This window comes from Rhyacophila brunnea, unplaced genomic scaffold (genome assembly GCF_057557595.1).
Source record: "Rhyacophila brunnea isolate RB1 unplaced genomic scaffold, BYU_Rbru_1.0 scaffold_24, whole genome shotgun sequence".
In the NCBI taxonomy this organism is placed as follows: Eukaryota; Metazoa; Arthropoda; class Insecta; order Trichoptera; family Rhyacophilidae; genus Rhyacophila; species Rhyacophila brunnea.
The window spans coordinates 29,446,629-29,461,368 of record NW_028232904.1 but is presented as its reverse complement, the minus strand read 5'-3'; the positions used below and the strand labels follow the sequence as shown (position 1 = coordinate 29,461,368).

The following is a 14,740-nucleotide window of genomic DNA, read 5'->3' as shown; positions in this document are numbered from 1 at the left end:
ATGAAAAAATTATACCGAAGGTGTATTCGCTACATCTCGCTACTGACAGTGATGCGCAGACATTCAGCGGCAAAGGATAGCGGTAGGCTGCGGAGATCTTACATAAATAATGCACACTAAACTTTGTCAGTCATACTTATTTATTTTTATTGAACTAAGAATACAAATTGCAGACGGTACCAATCGGTTAGTTTTGAAAATTCAATCAACTGTAGACATTTTATCGATAGAAGAATATTTTTTACGTAATATTTAGTATGGTTCGGTTTGGTTATAATACCATGTGCAATTTGTATTCTCAGTTCGATGAATATAAATAAGTATAACTGACAAAGTTTAGTGTGCACTATTTATGTCGGATCAGTCTACCTCCGCCCATCGCCGCCATCTGTCGGATATGCCAAATCGATATTGTGATGTCTTTCTGATTTGATCAATTTTAATAATATTATCATAACACAAGCAGATCGACCGGTATACGCCGGCTACTCTGTCGGTACGCTAAAATTAATACGGTTCAAAATTCATTTTTCATAGGTACATTTAACAACTATAGCCACGATTGAATGATAATAATTCCTAATTACTTAACTGTGAACATTTTAACACTCAATATAATAAATCCCTCGACACGATCTAATACAAAATGAATGTGTGAACATTTTGTGGATTGTATTCTATCGTGTGAGACTGGCCCGCATCATTTGTGGTAAAATTAATACTTGCCGAAACCTCAGGAATGAACCATATATAATATATTACATAATATGTAGAATATAGATCGGCTCCAGACGATGCGTTCTTCTATACAAACATTCACATAACAATCTAAAGAGGTGTTACAAAGATTCGCATAGCATTGCATTTGTGACAAAGAATGCATCGTAAGAAGCCAGTATCATATTCAACTTCAATCAACAACAACTCAGCTTACCGATGTCATCATAAGTGCAAAATGTATGTATTTTTACTGTTTTATTTGCCATTTTGGTTATGTCAGTTACAATCCAGAATGTGTGAAATAAACTATATTTAAATGCTAATTGATTTAAGTTTAAGTCATTATTGCGTCAGGGTTTCGCCTTTTGGCATCTTCAGGCACTATGCGCACTCACCAATGGCAAATACACACTGACAACGAATACAAATAATTCTTGTGTATAGCAGTTTAATACAATAAATTAGGTACCTAGTATAAAGTGTTTGTAAAAACCCATAATGACTCGAAGGGAACAGTACAATACTTAAATCAATTAGAATTCAAATTCCATCAAGTACCCTCAGTCGGTAGAATTAATTTCCTAAATTATATTTATTTGGTTCTCGAGTGTAGACAGTTTGAAAATGATATGAATGGCTATTGACCAATCATCGCAAAAGCTCTGTCAATAACACAATTATTATGACATCGGTATCGGAGCCGTCAGAATAACAATGTTTAATATTATGAAGACACGTAAGGTTTAATCAGTCGTATCCTCAGTAGACATAAATCACGTAGAAGTATTACCGGTAGTTTTGTTTTGTCAGTGCCTTTTTTAAAATTCAGATTAATATTGTTAACATGTTCAGTTACAAATATTAAATTAGTTATTAGAGTGCTGTAATATGAATTTGCGAAATAGGTCAGGTCTCATGTTTGTCAAGAACATGACGCCTGTGTAATTTAAAATAGAAAATGATACTGAATGGAAATATTTATGTTTGGTTCGAACCGATGAAGCCTCACGCGCCAGTGGCCCTCGTCAGAGGTTCCGCAACGATACAGACGGACGTCAAACCCCGGCCCGATCCGGAGACGACTCCGGCCCTCCCGACTCCATTTTGAGTCCGACGGGAGAGTCCATTCTGATGCCGGGAGGCACCGGGGATTCCCCGCCTCCCATTAAGAAATACCCAGGCGGAAAAACGCAATCTTTAGGCATGTAGCACTCGTGCGTCGTCTTCATGTGATTCTTCATCTTGTCGGGGCGGGAGAACTCCTTACAGCACACGGGACACGGGAACACTTTTCTCTGTTTACCCTCGTGATACAGGAAGGCGTGCCTCTGAAAGGAGTACTTGTTCTTGAATGTCTTCTGTATGTTCTCTTTAGCGCATTCCGTGCACTGGTAGATGCCCTCGTTGACAGAGGCGTATCGGAATAGATTGAGGCCACGCACGGACATTTCGGTGAGCTGTTCCGCGGGGTCGTTCGACGCGGAGTTGGCCCTCCGTCGCACCCTGCGTCTGGCGGGCTGGCGCGGTGAGCCCTGCTGACTGAGCGGAAGGCTGTTATTGTTCAAGACGTCGGTTTGAAAGTTAGGCGAGGTTTCGAGGGCGTTCAGGTTGGACGTGGTGGCGGTCTGGGTCAGCGGGTTTATTCGAATCTTTCCTTGGAGCAGGTCGGCGGTCAGGGCCGACTGGAGTTTCCCTTCGACGGCCGGTTCCGATTTCGGTATCAGCAATCCGGGCGGCGTTTTTCCTGAAAATGTTCAATAGAAATTTAAAAAACAACGAATTTATGAATACTTATATTAACACAAAAGCACAAAAATATTCCAAACCTTTAGAGTCCAAATTACATAATACAATATCTAAATGACGAGGTGTTCAGATGGCATTTAAATATTGTATGCTGTAAAATTAAATAGCGCTCAAAAGATTTGACAATAAAGCTGACAAAATTTTATCCAAACATCTAAAAAATAAAACTTTACAATATAACTTAAGAAACAACAATTTTGCTTTAAATTATAATAAAGCAACTAATCTGCAACAATCTACATTCTACGGTTATTACTACATCAAAATATGGTACTTTTAGCAAAATTAAAATTGATCTTTGTAAAATATCTCGGCATGATATAGAACTTAGGGGGAACTCTCTAAGAGCGCGATGCGTAGAATGCAACGGCGAAGGTTAGAGGTAGGCTGTTAAGATCCGATATAAACTTAGTCAGTCATACTTGTTCGTTTTCATTGAACTAATAATACAAATTGCAGGTGGTGTTTGTTAGTTTTTAAAATTCAATTAAAGCCTGCGTAAATCAAGCCATGATAAATAATAGTCAAAAAATATTCGACATCAAATCATATATAATTTTAAAGATTTTATAGATACAAGAATAATTTATAATCTATTATCCACTATTATTTGTTTGGCTTAAGGTGACGCATCAGTGAAACGCCAAATAATTTTCAACTGTACGCGCGACGAAATTTTGTACTCGCTTCGCATTCATTGAGAGAACGTGGAGTCAGACATACGTCACTTTGCTGCGTGATGGCGACGGGCCAATTAATTCTAAAATCGTGTAAAGATGACTAAAAACGTTACCCATTTACTTTAAAAAGAAAACATGTTAATGAATATATTATTATTGTTACTAATAGAATAATAAACAGAACATAAAATGGACGTATGTTGGATTTATTTGAGAAATAATATTTCGTTTGACAGGCGTCTTTTGCACCCGCGACCCGCAATCCGCACATCGCCTAGCAACGATCTTTTTAGACCGTGCCTCAACTAATGCATGGCCTTAATGAATTATAAATAACTAACCAACAGCCCCTGTAATATTTATTGATAATTCAAAAAAAAGTGTGCACAATTGTTATCAGATTTCCTATGGTTTGGTTTTGGTTTATTCAGGGTTTGATTAATTTTTAAAAACTATCCGCAATTTGTATTATTAGTTCAATGAAAACAAATAAGTACGACTGACAAAGTTCAGTGTGCACTGTTTGTCTCATTTTAACAGCTTACCTCCACCCTGCGCCGCTGATAGAATGTCAGCATTATGTAAAACTGACTAATTACAATCCCTATGCGTAGACATTTGCTATATTTTATCAAAACTATCAATAAGATGGCAACATCACTTTCCATTATCAATATTTTTTAATTGCCAAAAACTTCACTATATAAATTAATAAAAACTTTCAATAATTCAACAACTTTACCGATAATTGTTAATTGCACATTGTGAATATAGTATTATTTAAATTTATTATTGTAATGGCAACACGCTCTCATTAAAATTACTCTCTATCAATTAATCTACAAGGTTTGTGTATGCGTAGATAATCGGTTCTTGATTCATCTGAAACTATCTTTTGTTTGATTTTTCTTTACAAAATATAATTATTTAATGGGAGTTGATGACTTTTGCCAGCAGGGGTGCGGGCGCGGGCGCCGTGTTTATCGTTATGCATTATTTCTTATTTATCCGAACATCATCGGCTGACTAATGCAAAAGCCCACTTATTTCAATAAATATTACTTAATATTTTTGTGTTAAGCACATGTCATGTGTGTTGGTCACATTTATTCATCTTTCTTTTTTTTTTTTTTCGACCATGTCCGATCCTGATAGGATCATATGGGCCACTACAGAGTGGAGGTTTGTATTGACAGATTTTTGTTTTTTACGAGAAATGGATGTCAGCCACTTGCTCAACCTATTAGGTCCATACCCTGACACACAAATTGAAAAACAATATGTGTACTTGCCAGACCCAGGATTCGAACCTGGGACCCACGGCTTTATAGTCCAACGCTTATGCCGCGCGGCCATCTAGTTATGACAATAAAATTTATTATTTCCCTACATTGAATTGTAAAACATATAAATCAAAGTTTAAAAAATCAGTGCAGGCTGAAAACTGTGGTGGGACGTGTTATCAAATTTGTAAACCTTATAATCTTAGAATTGAACATTCAACAATTGCAGCCCAAATTATCGAAGATTTAAGTGAGTGCTTTACAAATAAATTTGTCTGATTCAGTTTTCTTAGTTTTTTTTTCTTACTTTATGCAGGGTCCTCCTTGTGTCCATAGCATGAATAAATAATTATAGTATAAATTAAATAGATGGAACATTAAAACAACTAGTAATAGGTAAAAATAAATTTGCAATCTGTTCGAAAATCGGATATTGGATTCTGTAAATGTTTAGATTCGAGGAGTTGAGAGTACAGCGGAAGCAACACTTTGACGGTCATATTTGATTATAGATCAAGTGTCACATTGAGATAACCAGATTGACTATGGGAATTTTCAGTTCTAGTTTTGCCTCCGACCTCCAAGGAAGAGCTTCTCAATTCGGTAATTATGAGAAAATTTCTCCGCTCTCAAAAGGTTTGCAGCGTTTTACAGCAAGCGAGAAGGTCTTTTCTCATCGACGATCGACTGTAATATATTATATCTGAATAGGAATCATGCGTGCGAGGTCTCGGGAAGTCGCTCCCGGGAGTTTGGAGGGTGCCCGACGTTCATTGTGGACGGAAAAAGTGTAAGTGTGTTTTCTACAAGCAAAAATATCTTTTAACTTTCTGTGAACAAGACTGTTTTCTTATATGAGGCAATACCATCATATAATAAAATGTTAGGTTAAGTTAGATAAAATAATGAGCTGTGGAGGAATGTCTGCTAAAAAATTTTTCAGCCAGCGCAAATATTCAAACAGACATAACTATTGATCTATGTACGTTGAAGAGTTCTCGAATGGCAAAATGTATTTATTCATCTCAGTTTGATCGATTGAAAACATAGCGGCGACCGTTCAATTCGAAGGTCTGTCATGACTGCTGTGTGCGTATTTCCGTTGCGCTCTCGTTCCGTCAATTTATCAATTCATAAAGAATGCGGGAAGAAACGAGAAAAATAAAAAATAAATAAGTATAAGGGTTTTCTTGAAAATATATTCTTTATTTCATATTTACCATAAATTTATTTTTAAATAATATAATATGAAGAAAACAAAATCATAACAAGAGTAGATTTCTAACAATAAACAAACAATACATAATAATTTAAAAAATAAAAAAAAAACAATGTGGAAAATGGTTAATATTATATTGCTTTAAAAGACCACTTATATTTGAGAACATTTTTCATGAAGAAATATGCTCAATTTCAAAATCTTAGGCTAAGGCCACACGGCCGTTTTTGACACATTACCTCGGGCATATTTTCACGCAGCGGGAAATACTGAAACACCCCTTGTCGCACATGCGTGATTTCACACTCGAGTTCCGCATGAAATCACGCCGTGCAACGTCACACTGTTCGCTCCTATAGCCTCCGCCATGAGACGATTATCATTGATACACTATCCAAATGACAAATGAAAAGAGCGGAGAGTGGAATAAATACAGTGCTGCGTGATTTCCCGCCCGTGTGACCATCTAGACCGGCGTGATGATCGGCCAATAGATAGACCGCAGCGGGAGACCTCGAAAACGCGTTTCACTGTCCCGTCTTCGGCAGGATTTCACGCCGTATCTGGCCGGTCACGCTCGAGTTGCTGCGGTCCATATTTTTGTATGCGGAATTGTGGTATTCGAACATGAAAAAACGCCCGTGCAACCTTAAAGTGCGGCCACACCGAAAACAAGTCGCGCGACAACTCGTTAAATTTTACGATAAGCATGATAATTATCGTAAAATTTCTTAAGCAATTATGATAATTATCGTAAAATTTAACGAGTTGTCGCGCGACTTGTTGCCGGTGTGGACCAGGCATTAGGCTATGGGCTTCAACTTTCACTAACATTATTTGCTATCATTCATGTTTTATGCAGGTGTATCAGTACCTTGCTGAAGATTGTAAATAATTATTTTGTTACATAAAATTTATTGTAAAACAATATCTTTTGACCATTCACGAGATTAAAATTATAAAGGTGCAAACAAGGAGGAAAAAAATGAAGTCCCAAATTAATAAATAACCTTTTTCTTTTAAATAATAATAAGGATCGGTAGGTAAAATGAAGGATTACTTAAATGTTAACAAGTCTTACTGAATAACAATAAAATCGACACCAGTACATACAATAATATAGCAATAGCAGTGGCGACAAAAATAAATAGTTACCATAATTAATTTATAAACTATTATTTATTATTATTAAATAATTAATCAAATCAGGATTTCGAAATATCGTAGTATTTCAAAAAAAAAAAATAAGATAAAAGTTAAGTTCTAAATATTGCTGTAACGAGGGAACACATTAAGTAACTAACTGTAATAGGAATCGAATGATACGTTCCCGAAGGAATCAGGCAAGCTTTACGAAGGAACATTACAAAATTAACATGTTCCGTAAAAAAATATCTGTTGTAGTTTTCAAAATAACAGCCAGAATAAGAAAGTGTCGCCAATTAAAACATCCCTCATTCGAAGAATGTCGCTATAAATAAAATTATAATCTGAGGAAATTATGAAAAATAGCTACCTAGGAGGCGTTTATTTATAAATTAAAAAAAACAGCATTTTCAGACTTCGATAATTACTAAATTATTAACATAAATAAATATTATTAAATTTGCGGGAGCCCGGAATCTCAAAATTTTATTTTCAGCCGTCTGCGGAAGAATATAGACAGAGATGTCTCTCTACGGAAGTCATCTCTTAAACTGACGGCGTTTCCCAAACTTTCTAGACCGCACGACGCTCGAAAAAAACCTTTCAAACGCGCGCATCGAACGATGATACAGAAGAAAATATAAACGAGAGGAATTCTATTAAAATGGTGATTATTTTTAATTTATTTATGAAATACGCAGGCTACCCATTGACTGAAATTTGAGAAACGCCGTCGTAAATGAGTATCGTTTACGTATTGAAACAAATGTTTAAATAAATGTAACTCTTCAATTCAAAAGAAAACAATTTCGTTTGCATCTGTTTAATTAATCGAAATAGGGATGGTTTTTTTAAAACGGAATCTATAAAAGTAGAAGGTAATTAAGTATTGCCACAGAGTAGAAGACTTCAGATGGATACGGATTCATCATTCATCATTTAAGATTTGTACCAAAGTAGAATAAACACCGCCAATCCTTTTGTAGACTTAAAACAATAATATTGTATAATAAATAAAACCTAAATATTGTAAGACTAAAACAAAATAAATTTTTGTATACATTTTAAGCTACACAAGTAATAATATTAACTAAATCCAATAAGAATTGTCGTTACACCTAGTAGCATAAATTACAGTTCCATAAAAAATAGCCTCAGAAGCGGAGTAGAATGTATAATAAAATAACAATTATCCTTGCTAAATATGCCAGAATCAGTCAGGTATAGGTATGTGTCACGCCGACGCCATGATATTAATTCAATCAAATTTTGGTAATTTCTTACATTCATCGATTCGGGGATCGGAGACGAGTACTCTACCGACTGTCAACCGGATGCCTGGTGATCCACTGCAGACGTACATCTGCGAGCGGAGCAGTGCAATGAGACAAATGTTTATATTTTATACTGTCGTAACGTATACGGTATTCTACGGTGGAAGAACATTTTAGATATCCTGGGTCACTTTTGTAAAGTAGTCGTTTTGAGTTAGCAGGGATGTTTTAGTAATGAAATTACGATAAAACAAAACTACCGAACTACTGTTGCACTCGAATATAGGAAAGAGGCCATTAATTTAGCAAGGATAGAAAGATTAAGATCTATAACAAACTACGCATGTAGAAACTAAAAATAATATAACAAAACAAAAATAATGCGGATGAGACGAGACGAGATGAGCATTCATCGATTCGGCTACAGACATCTAATACACTAATACAACAAAAAAAAATCGAATTTATGATGTTTAAAAGTATCTAAACAGAGGGGCAAAAAATAATAGCGAATTTAGCACAAAACGAAATCAAATAATAAATAGTTTTAAAAATGTATGTGGCATGCACAAAAATGAGCCAAACAAAGATATGCAATAATTGTACAATATATATTAATTTGAAGTAATTTGATATTGTAAACATACCTTTATAATATTATGTAGTTTCTTCTCATGCGTTATAAACGTTTGTATTAATTTTCCTCGCATTGTTAAATCATCCACATTTTATTATAATGTAAAATAGAAATATTCTGTCAAACCAGAAAGTAATAACATAAAACTGACGTCAAATAAGACGTTATCGATATATTAAATAAAGACGCCGGGCGCTCGTTTAGAAACTTCAAGCGTTTCATCAGTTACGCGAGTTTGAATAATTTGAATATGGATATATTTATTTTAAAATAGTGTAATCAAATTCATTAACTTCCATGAAACGTTGACGTTTCTAACTGAGTAAGTCCATCGCCGCAGACGACTTTCATGATATGCAGTACGTAATCCGTTCACATTTGCCGTGAGTGGATTATAAAAACATAATTATACATAAGTACCTTTGTATTTATTTGGCAAACCTTAAGAAAACTAACAGTTCGAATTGGGTTATGGAAAAATAGTTATCATATAATTTGGCAAACAATATTATCGACGAGAGGTATTATATTTCACACATTGCGATCGGTAAATATCCTCGGCAAGACGTTCATTATTGAGTAATTAATTACTATTGTTATTTTTTACCATTTTCTTCGGGAGCGATTCCATTTATATTTCTAAAGCTCCGAGAGCAAAATCTGTCACCTTTTAAATTCTTTCGAAAGAGACGTACAAACTAAACTTTATTTTTAAAATGTTAGGAAAATAAAGAGATCAGAATAATCAGTACTAATGGAAAAACACTAAAAAGAGAATCCATCTATAGATTTTGAACAGTTCCTTTAGGCAAGAATTTGAAAGTCAATTATTCTCCACATCATAAGCGTCTCTATGGCATAAGTATCCATTATCCATATCCAAAGTATATTTTTAGAAGTAACTAAATTAACAAGTACCTAAATATAACGGTGACAGAATGAGCGAAATCAAAGGTGTCCTTGACGCCTTTTCATATTTTTCAAATGTTTTGTATGTGTTAGTATTCTCTTTAAAGTAATAAATACGGACAAAGACCCCCCAGTCGAGGGGGGGTCTCAATAAATAGCATTATAAATTCAACAACGATTTGTATGAACGATCCGACAGGGGGGGACACCCCGTCTGCTTTGGTCTGGGAATAATCAACAAGGTTATAAATAATATTAAACCAAAAATAAAAACAAAATATTGAAAACAATCATTAAAGGGCGTTTGAAAACAATAAAAAAAATTATTATAAAATCTAGAATTAAAAATCGAAAATCAAAGCAAAATAAACTAAAACAAAGATAATAAGTAATAATTAATTAACGAGACGTTTATAACTTTGTAAAATAAAACTCTATTATTTGAGTCTCCAATCACCTATTAATAAACAATATTACATAATATGTAAATCAAGGGCTTGACAATAAATTTGTTTAAAATATTTTTAGTACATCATCCGGGACTCCGTTTCCGAGGGGAGACAATCGTGGAAGATACCGGAAAGAAAATACAATTGAATCATTACGACGGATGCGATTGCGGGAAATTAGTCGTACGATTCGGTTTATCGCATTCAGATTGACGATAATTTTAAACAAAATTATGAATCGTAATCGATTTTGATTTGGTAAATTAAAAATTGATCGCGTATACAATTTAGTCGGGTCTCGACTCGAAAACGGATGCCATTTTATTAATAACATAACTATCTCTATCCAACAAATAGGTACACAAAGTATGTTAAACATGATCACGACAGTCGAAAACAAAACTGTCACCTACCATTATATAAATAATAATATTTAAGAAGTCAAACATTTCCATAGTAAATATAATATATTCAATAATAAAAGATAATAATATTATAATATATATATTATACTGTCATTAAACTAGAGTGTGAGTGTAGATAGGGCACATTGTATACTAATAATAATTAGACTCGCTCGCGGAAAGGGGAGTACCCCGTCCGCGAGTGAGAGTCGTACAATATATTACTGAGTAAAAAAATGGGGCATCTAACTTGTGTCCGAAATTTCACCCGTCACTTCCCTCCCCGCCTCTCTCGCTCGGCCGAAACGCGTTTGATTCTACAGTCTTTTTGATTCAGATTAAAATCTTTATTTTTTTTAAAATATCACCATAATTCCCCAATCTTAATAATATAATTTTATAAGCATTTCCGATGATTTTTTTTTTCGTCTAAGGCAATGAAGAATTTTTCACAAGTCTTCTTTATACATAATCTCCTTCCGTTAACTCTCGAGTCGCTTTTCAATAATGATCGGGTCATGAGTCGATAGATTTCTTTTAAAGCAAATACAAATAATTAAGTACCCCTCACCCGTCCCCTGTCAGAGTTACAGTGATTACGTCAAAAAAAAATACTCGACACATTTACGACGGTTACGCCCGAGTACAAAATCCCACATTTAAATGAGTCATTCTGTATTAATATGTTATAGTATTATTAGGGTACTAAATATTTATACAAAATATGATATTTCTACATTGATATACTGAAATTTTATAGTCTCGCGAAAGCTTCACAGAGCGGCGTAACGTTTGCACGGCTGAAATGATAATTTAATATTCGTGTAATCGGGGCGCTGAAGACTGAACCGATCGGTTTACTAATTCGAGTCGACGTTAAATATGCGATTGTAAATTCCAGAATGATTTTTATTCATTAACATTTTAGCATTCGGAGGACAAATCTTATATTACACGATTACCGTAAAAATGGTAATGTCACCCGTCCTCGTTTAATCGTCGGCACCTCAATTCGTCACGACGATGAATAGAATATAATAAGAAAATTAAAACGAACGTTAAATGTTGTCTTTTTACGTATTTGGGCCGTAACTGTGCATCTTTGCTTTTCTTCCTCAACGTATCAGCTTCAATGCGGATGCCGTTTTCGAGGACGGAGAAGAACGAACACCGATAACTGTGAAAGTCTCTAGTGATATATTAACTGTCTATTTTATTATACAGGTTTAAATGAGAAAGAAAAATATGAAATATTTGGTTGTCATTACAATATTTTGGTCCCTATGGCCGTACGCTATCATTATAAATTATCTACGAAAGCTTTTTTGAAATGTCTGAAGTGTCAGCCGTCCAACGAGAGAGAAAAACGAATGAATCGCTGATTCATTCGTCGGTTGGAATATTTCCGATCTCAATGAGCCGTTATCAAAATTGAAAAGCATTTTGGAAGCAATGAACATTTTTTTCACACAATTTAAGTATCGAAGAATCGTATATAAACCGTAAATCTTCGCCGCAAGAAAATAAAAACATCACGAACGAACGAAAAATATATTTTATCCGCAGCGGAAATATTCGGCGTAAGTTCGCATCGTATCCTACGATTCATTTTTTTATACTTAAAAAAATATTTATAATATTATAAAGTAATATAAATAAGTCAACAAGGAGTATATAATTTACCCTATTTATAATTTTTTTAAACGGGGGTTTTACAATAATTTTAATAATAATAATTCAATATGCTTTACATTAATAAATTAATTAAATATATTCAACAATATTACTATATATTATATTATATAATAGCGCCACATTAAAAAAACACAACGGTTGTAGTAACACAGAAAGATTTCCTTTTGTCTATATTATTAAATAAATAATATATTAAATTACATATTTAAATGAATAAACGTAAAATCGAGTGCGTCACCGCTCCCGTGACATATATAAATCATAGGAACAAATCGGCCGCAATATTATATTATATCGGCGACATTATATTTTCAACAAAATATATATAAGTTCCTCGGCGCAGACAAAAAAATGCAAGTTCACAGTCCCGCGGGTCATTGAATATTTATTTGATAATTATTGAATTACGATAAGTTAAATAAACGGCCTCTGTCATAACTTTCAGCGCTCGTGACGGCTTCGCTTCCTCCGAAAGATATATAGATTCTGTATACCGATGAAAGAACACATCATCAAGAGTCGGCGTCAGAATAGTGGCTGTTCCCTCGACCCAAAAAGATATATCAATTTAAACCGGACCCGACCCGATGCGAGAGCGCCGAGACCGCTTACATGAAAAGGGAGACCCCAAAATTCAATATATGTTCGTAATTATATTGGAGGTAAAAAGTTAGACCGGTTACAAGATATCATATCTACATTTAATCATGAAAATTTGACATGCGTAAATGTCGGCAATGATTTGCTAAACTGTGAACTTGCCAATATAATATATTAGTCATCGCTGTACTTAAATTAAGTCTCTAATAAAAGGTACAATACGCAGCTGCGATCGAAAATTGTCTACTCCAGAAGAAACTGCTTCGAGATAATTTCAAATGTCCAAAAGAACTTCCGTTCTCCAAAAACCGGCCACGTCTAGACGTGTTGATGTACAGTCACGTGACTATGACTATGATACCCCGCTAGCTAGTTACCGAGGCGATAAAATAAAAAGAAAAATTTCATAAAGTCGCGTCGACCAAAGCTGATGACTAAATAATGTTTATCGCCAGTTGAGAGTATCAAAATATGATCCGTTTCAAATTTGGTCGTGTAAGCTCAGAATTAAACTGATAACGTCGTTAATATGGAAGGTCTTCTTCATGCGTCTATTATCATTTTACAATATGAAGCAAAAAAATATCCAACAAAATAAATTGCAATCGGGATTTAAAACAACGTTCGTAATTCATATATTATTTTTAAAATTGTAAACCACCTATATTTCTCAAGTTGTATTGATTCTGTCATTCTTTCATAATAATTAATATATGCATGAAATAATAGAAATTGAGTTAACAATTGTGAATTATTTACAATTAGCGTATTATGAATTACGAATTATGAACAATGGAGCACTCATGTGTATGTGTATAGCGTATGTAATAAAATGAAAAAATTTATGATCATTTGAAATATCTATTAGCAGATTTATCTCGAGAGCATTAGAAGCCGTTGAAAATGAGAAAAAATCATAATATTATATATACATTTTTGTTTTAAATCGTAAATATATTATAAGTACATCTACGTGGAGGCATCTCATGATTTCAGATTTAAGTAAAAGCCCTCGGGGCGAGTCTTGTTTCACAAGCTTTCCTTTTTAAATATACATTACGATAATATTTAAATATATTTTTATAATGCATCATTAATAATTTCAAAATATCCTAAAGATTTAATTTTTTTTAATTTTCCAACAATCTTCGTAATACACAGTTGTCGAATGTTTTGTTTTGTATATTGTTGTCGATAAGGCCATGAAATTTTGCAGTACCTAACTAATTTTAAATTTTAATAATCATCAGTATATATATATTTATAATAACTATACTTAAGATTACAATACATATATATATTTAATATTTCATTCTCTAATTGTTATTATTTTAGTTGCATTAATTACCCTGGCTAAACTAGATAAAAATAAGGGCCGTCGCCGTCGCCGCCTCTCGCTACCGTTTAACGTGAAAAGTTCTCTCTTTCAGTGTAATCAAATATTATTAAAACTTTTTTTCTGCTATGTCAGTAATTGACATCTAGGAGCGATATATTTTATCTACTTGAAAATTACCATAGACTAGCGGAACGGGCGTTCTCATTCGCGGATAATAAATATCTCAACTGTCTAATCGGAGAAAATATCTAATTTAGAATATCTTTATTTTATTTTAATAATTAAATAAACCATATTTGGAGCACATTAAATCGGACAATAATAGGATTCATATTAGAACATTCCGGCAGCGGACCGCGGACGGCCAAAAGTGAGATGATCGGAGTGCGCCATAGGAGATTAAGGGATGCTCAACGAAAGTGTCCGAGCTGGAAGTTTTCAGAGGCCGAGACGTGTCAAAGGTTGTAATGCCATAAATGACAATACAAAAACTGGCGACAATTGTTCCACCATAATAAATGAAGGCGGTACAAATGAGACACGAAATCTGTCAATTTACAAACAAAATTAATTTTGTTA

The 14,740-nt window shown here is 34.0% G+C and overlaps 1 protein-coding gene across 3 annotated transcripts in view; it reads right to left on the bottom strand.

Moving 5' to 3' along the window:
- Positions 1–249: 249 nt before the first annotated feature.
- Positions 250–14,740, bottom strand: part of ttk (zinc finger and BTB domain-containing protein ttk) — a 31,112-nt gene continuing 16,621 nt past the window's right edge. For all 3 annotated transcript variants that reach the window (XM_085950930.1, XM_085950929.1, XM_085950931.1), the window contains exon 3: positions 250–2,464. In XM_085950930.1, the coding sequence (XP_085807056.1) occupies positions 1,776–2,464 (689 nt within the window). In that variant the 3' untranslated portion in view covers positions 250–1,775. The remainder of the gene's footprint in view (positions 2,465–14,740) is intronic.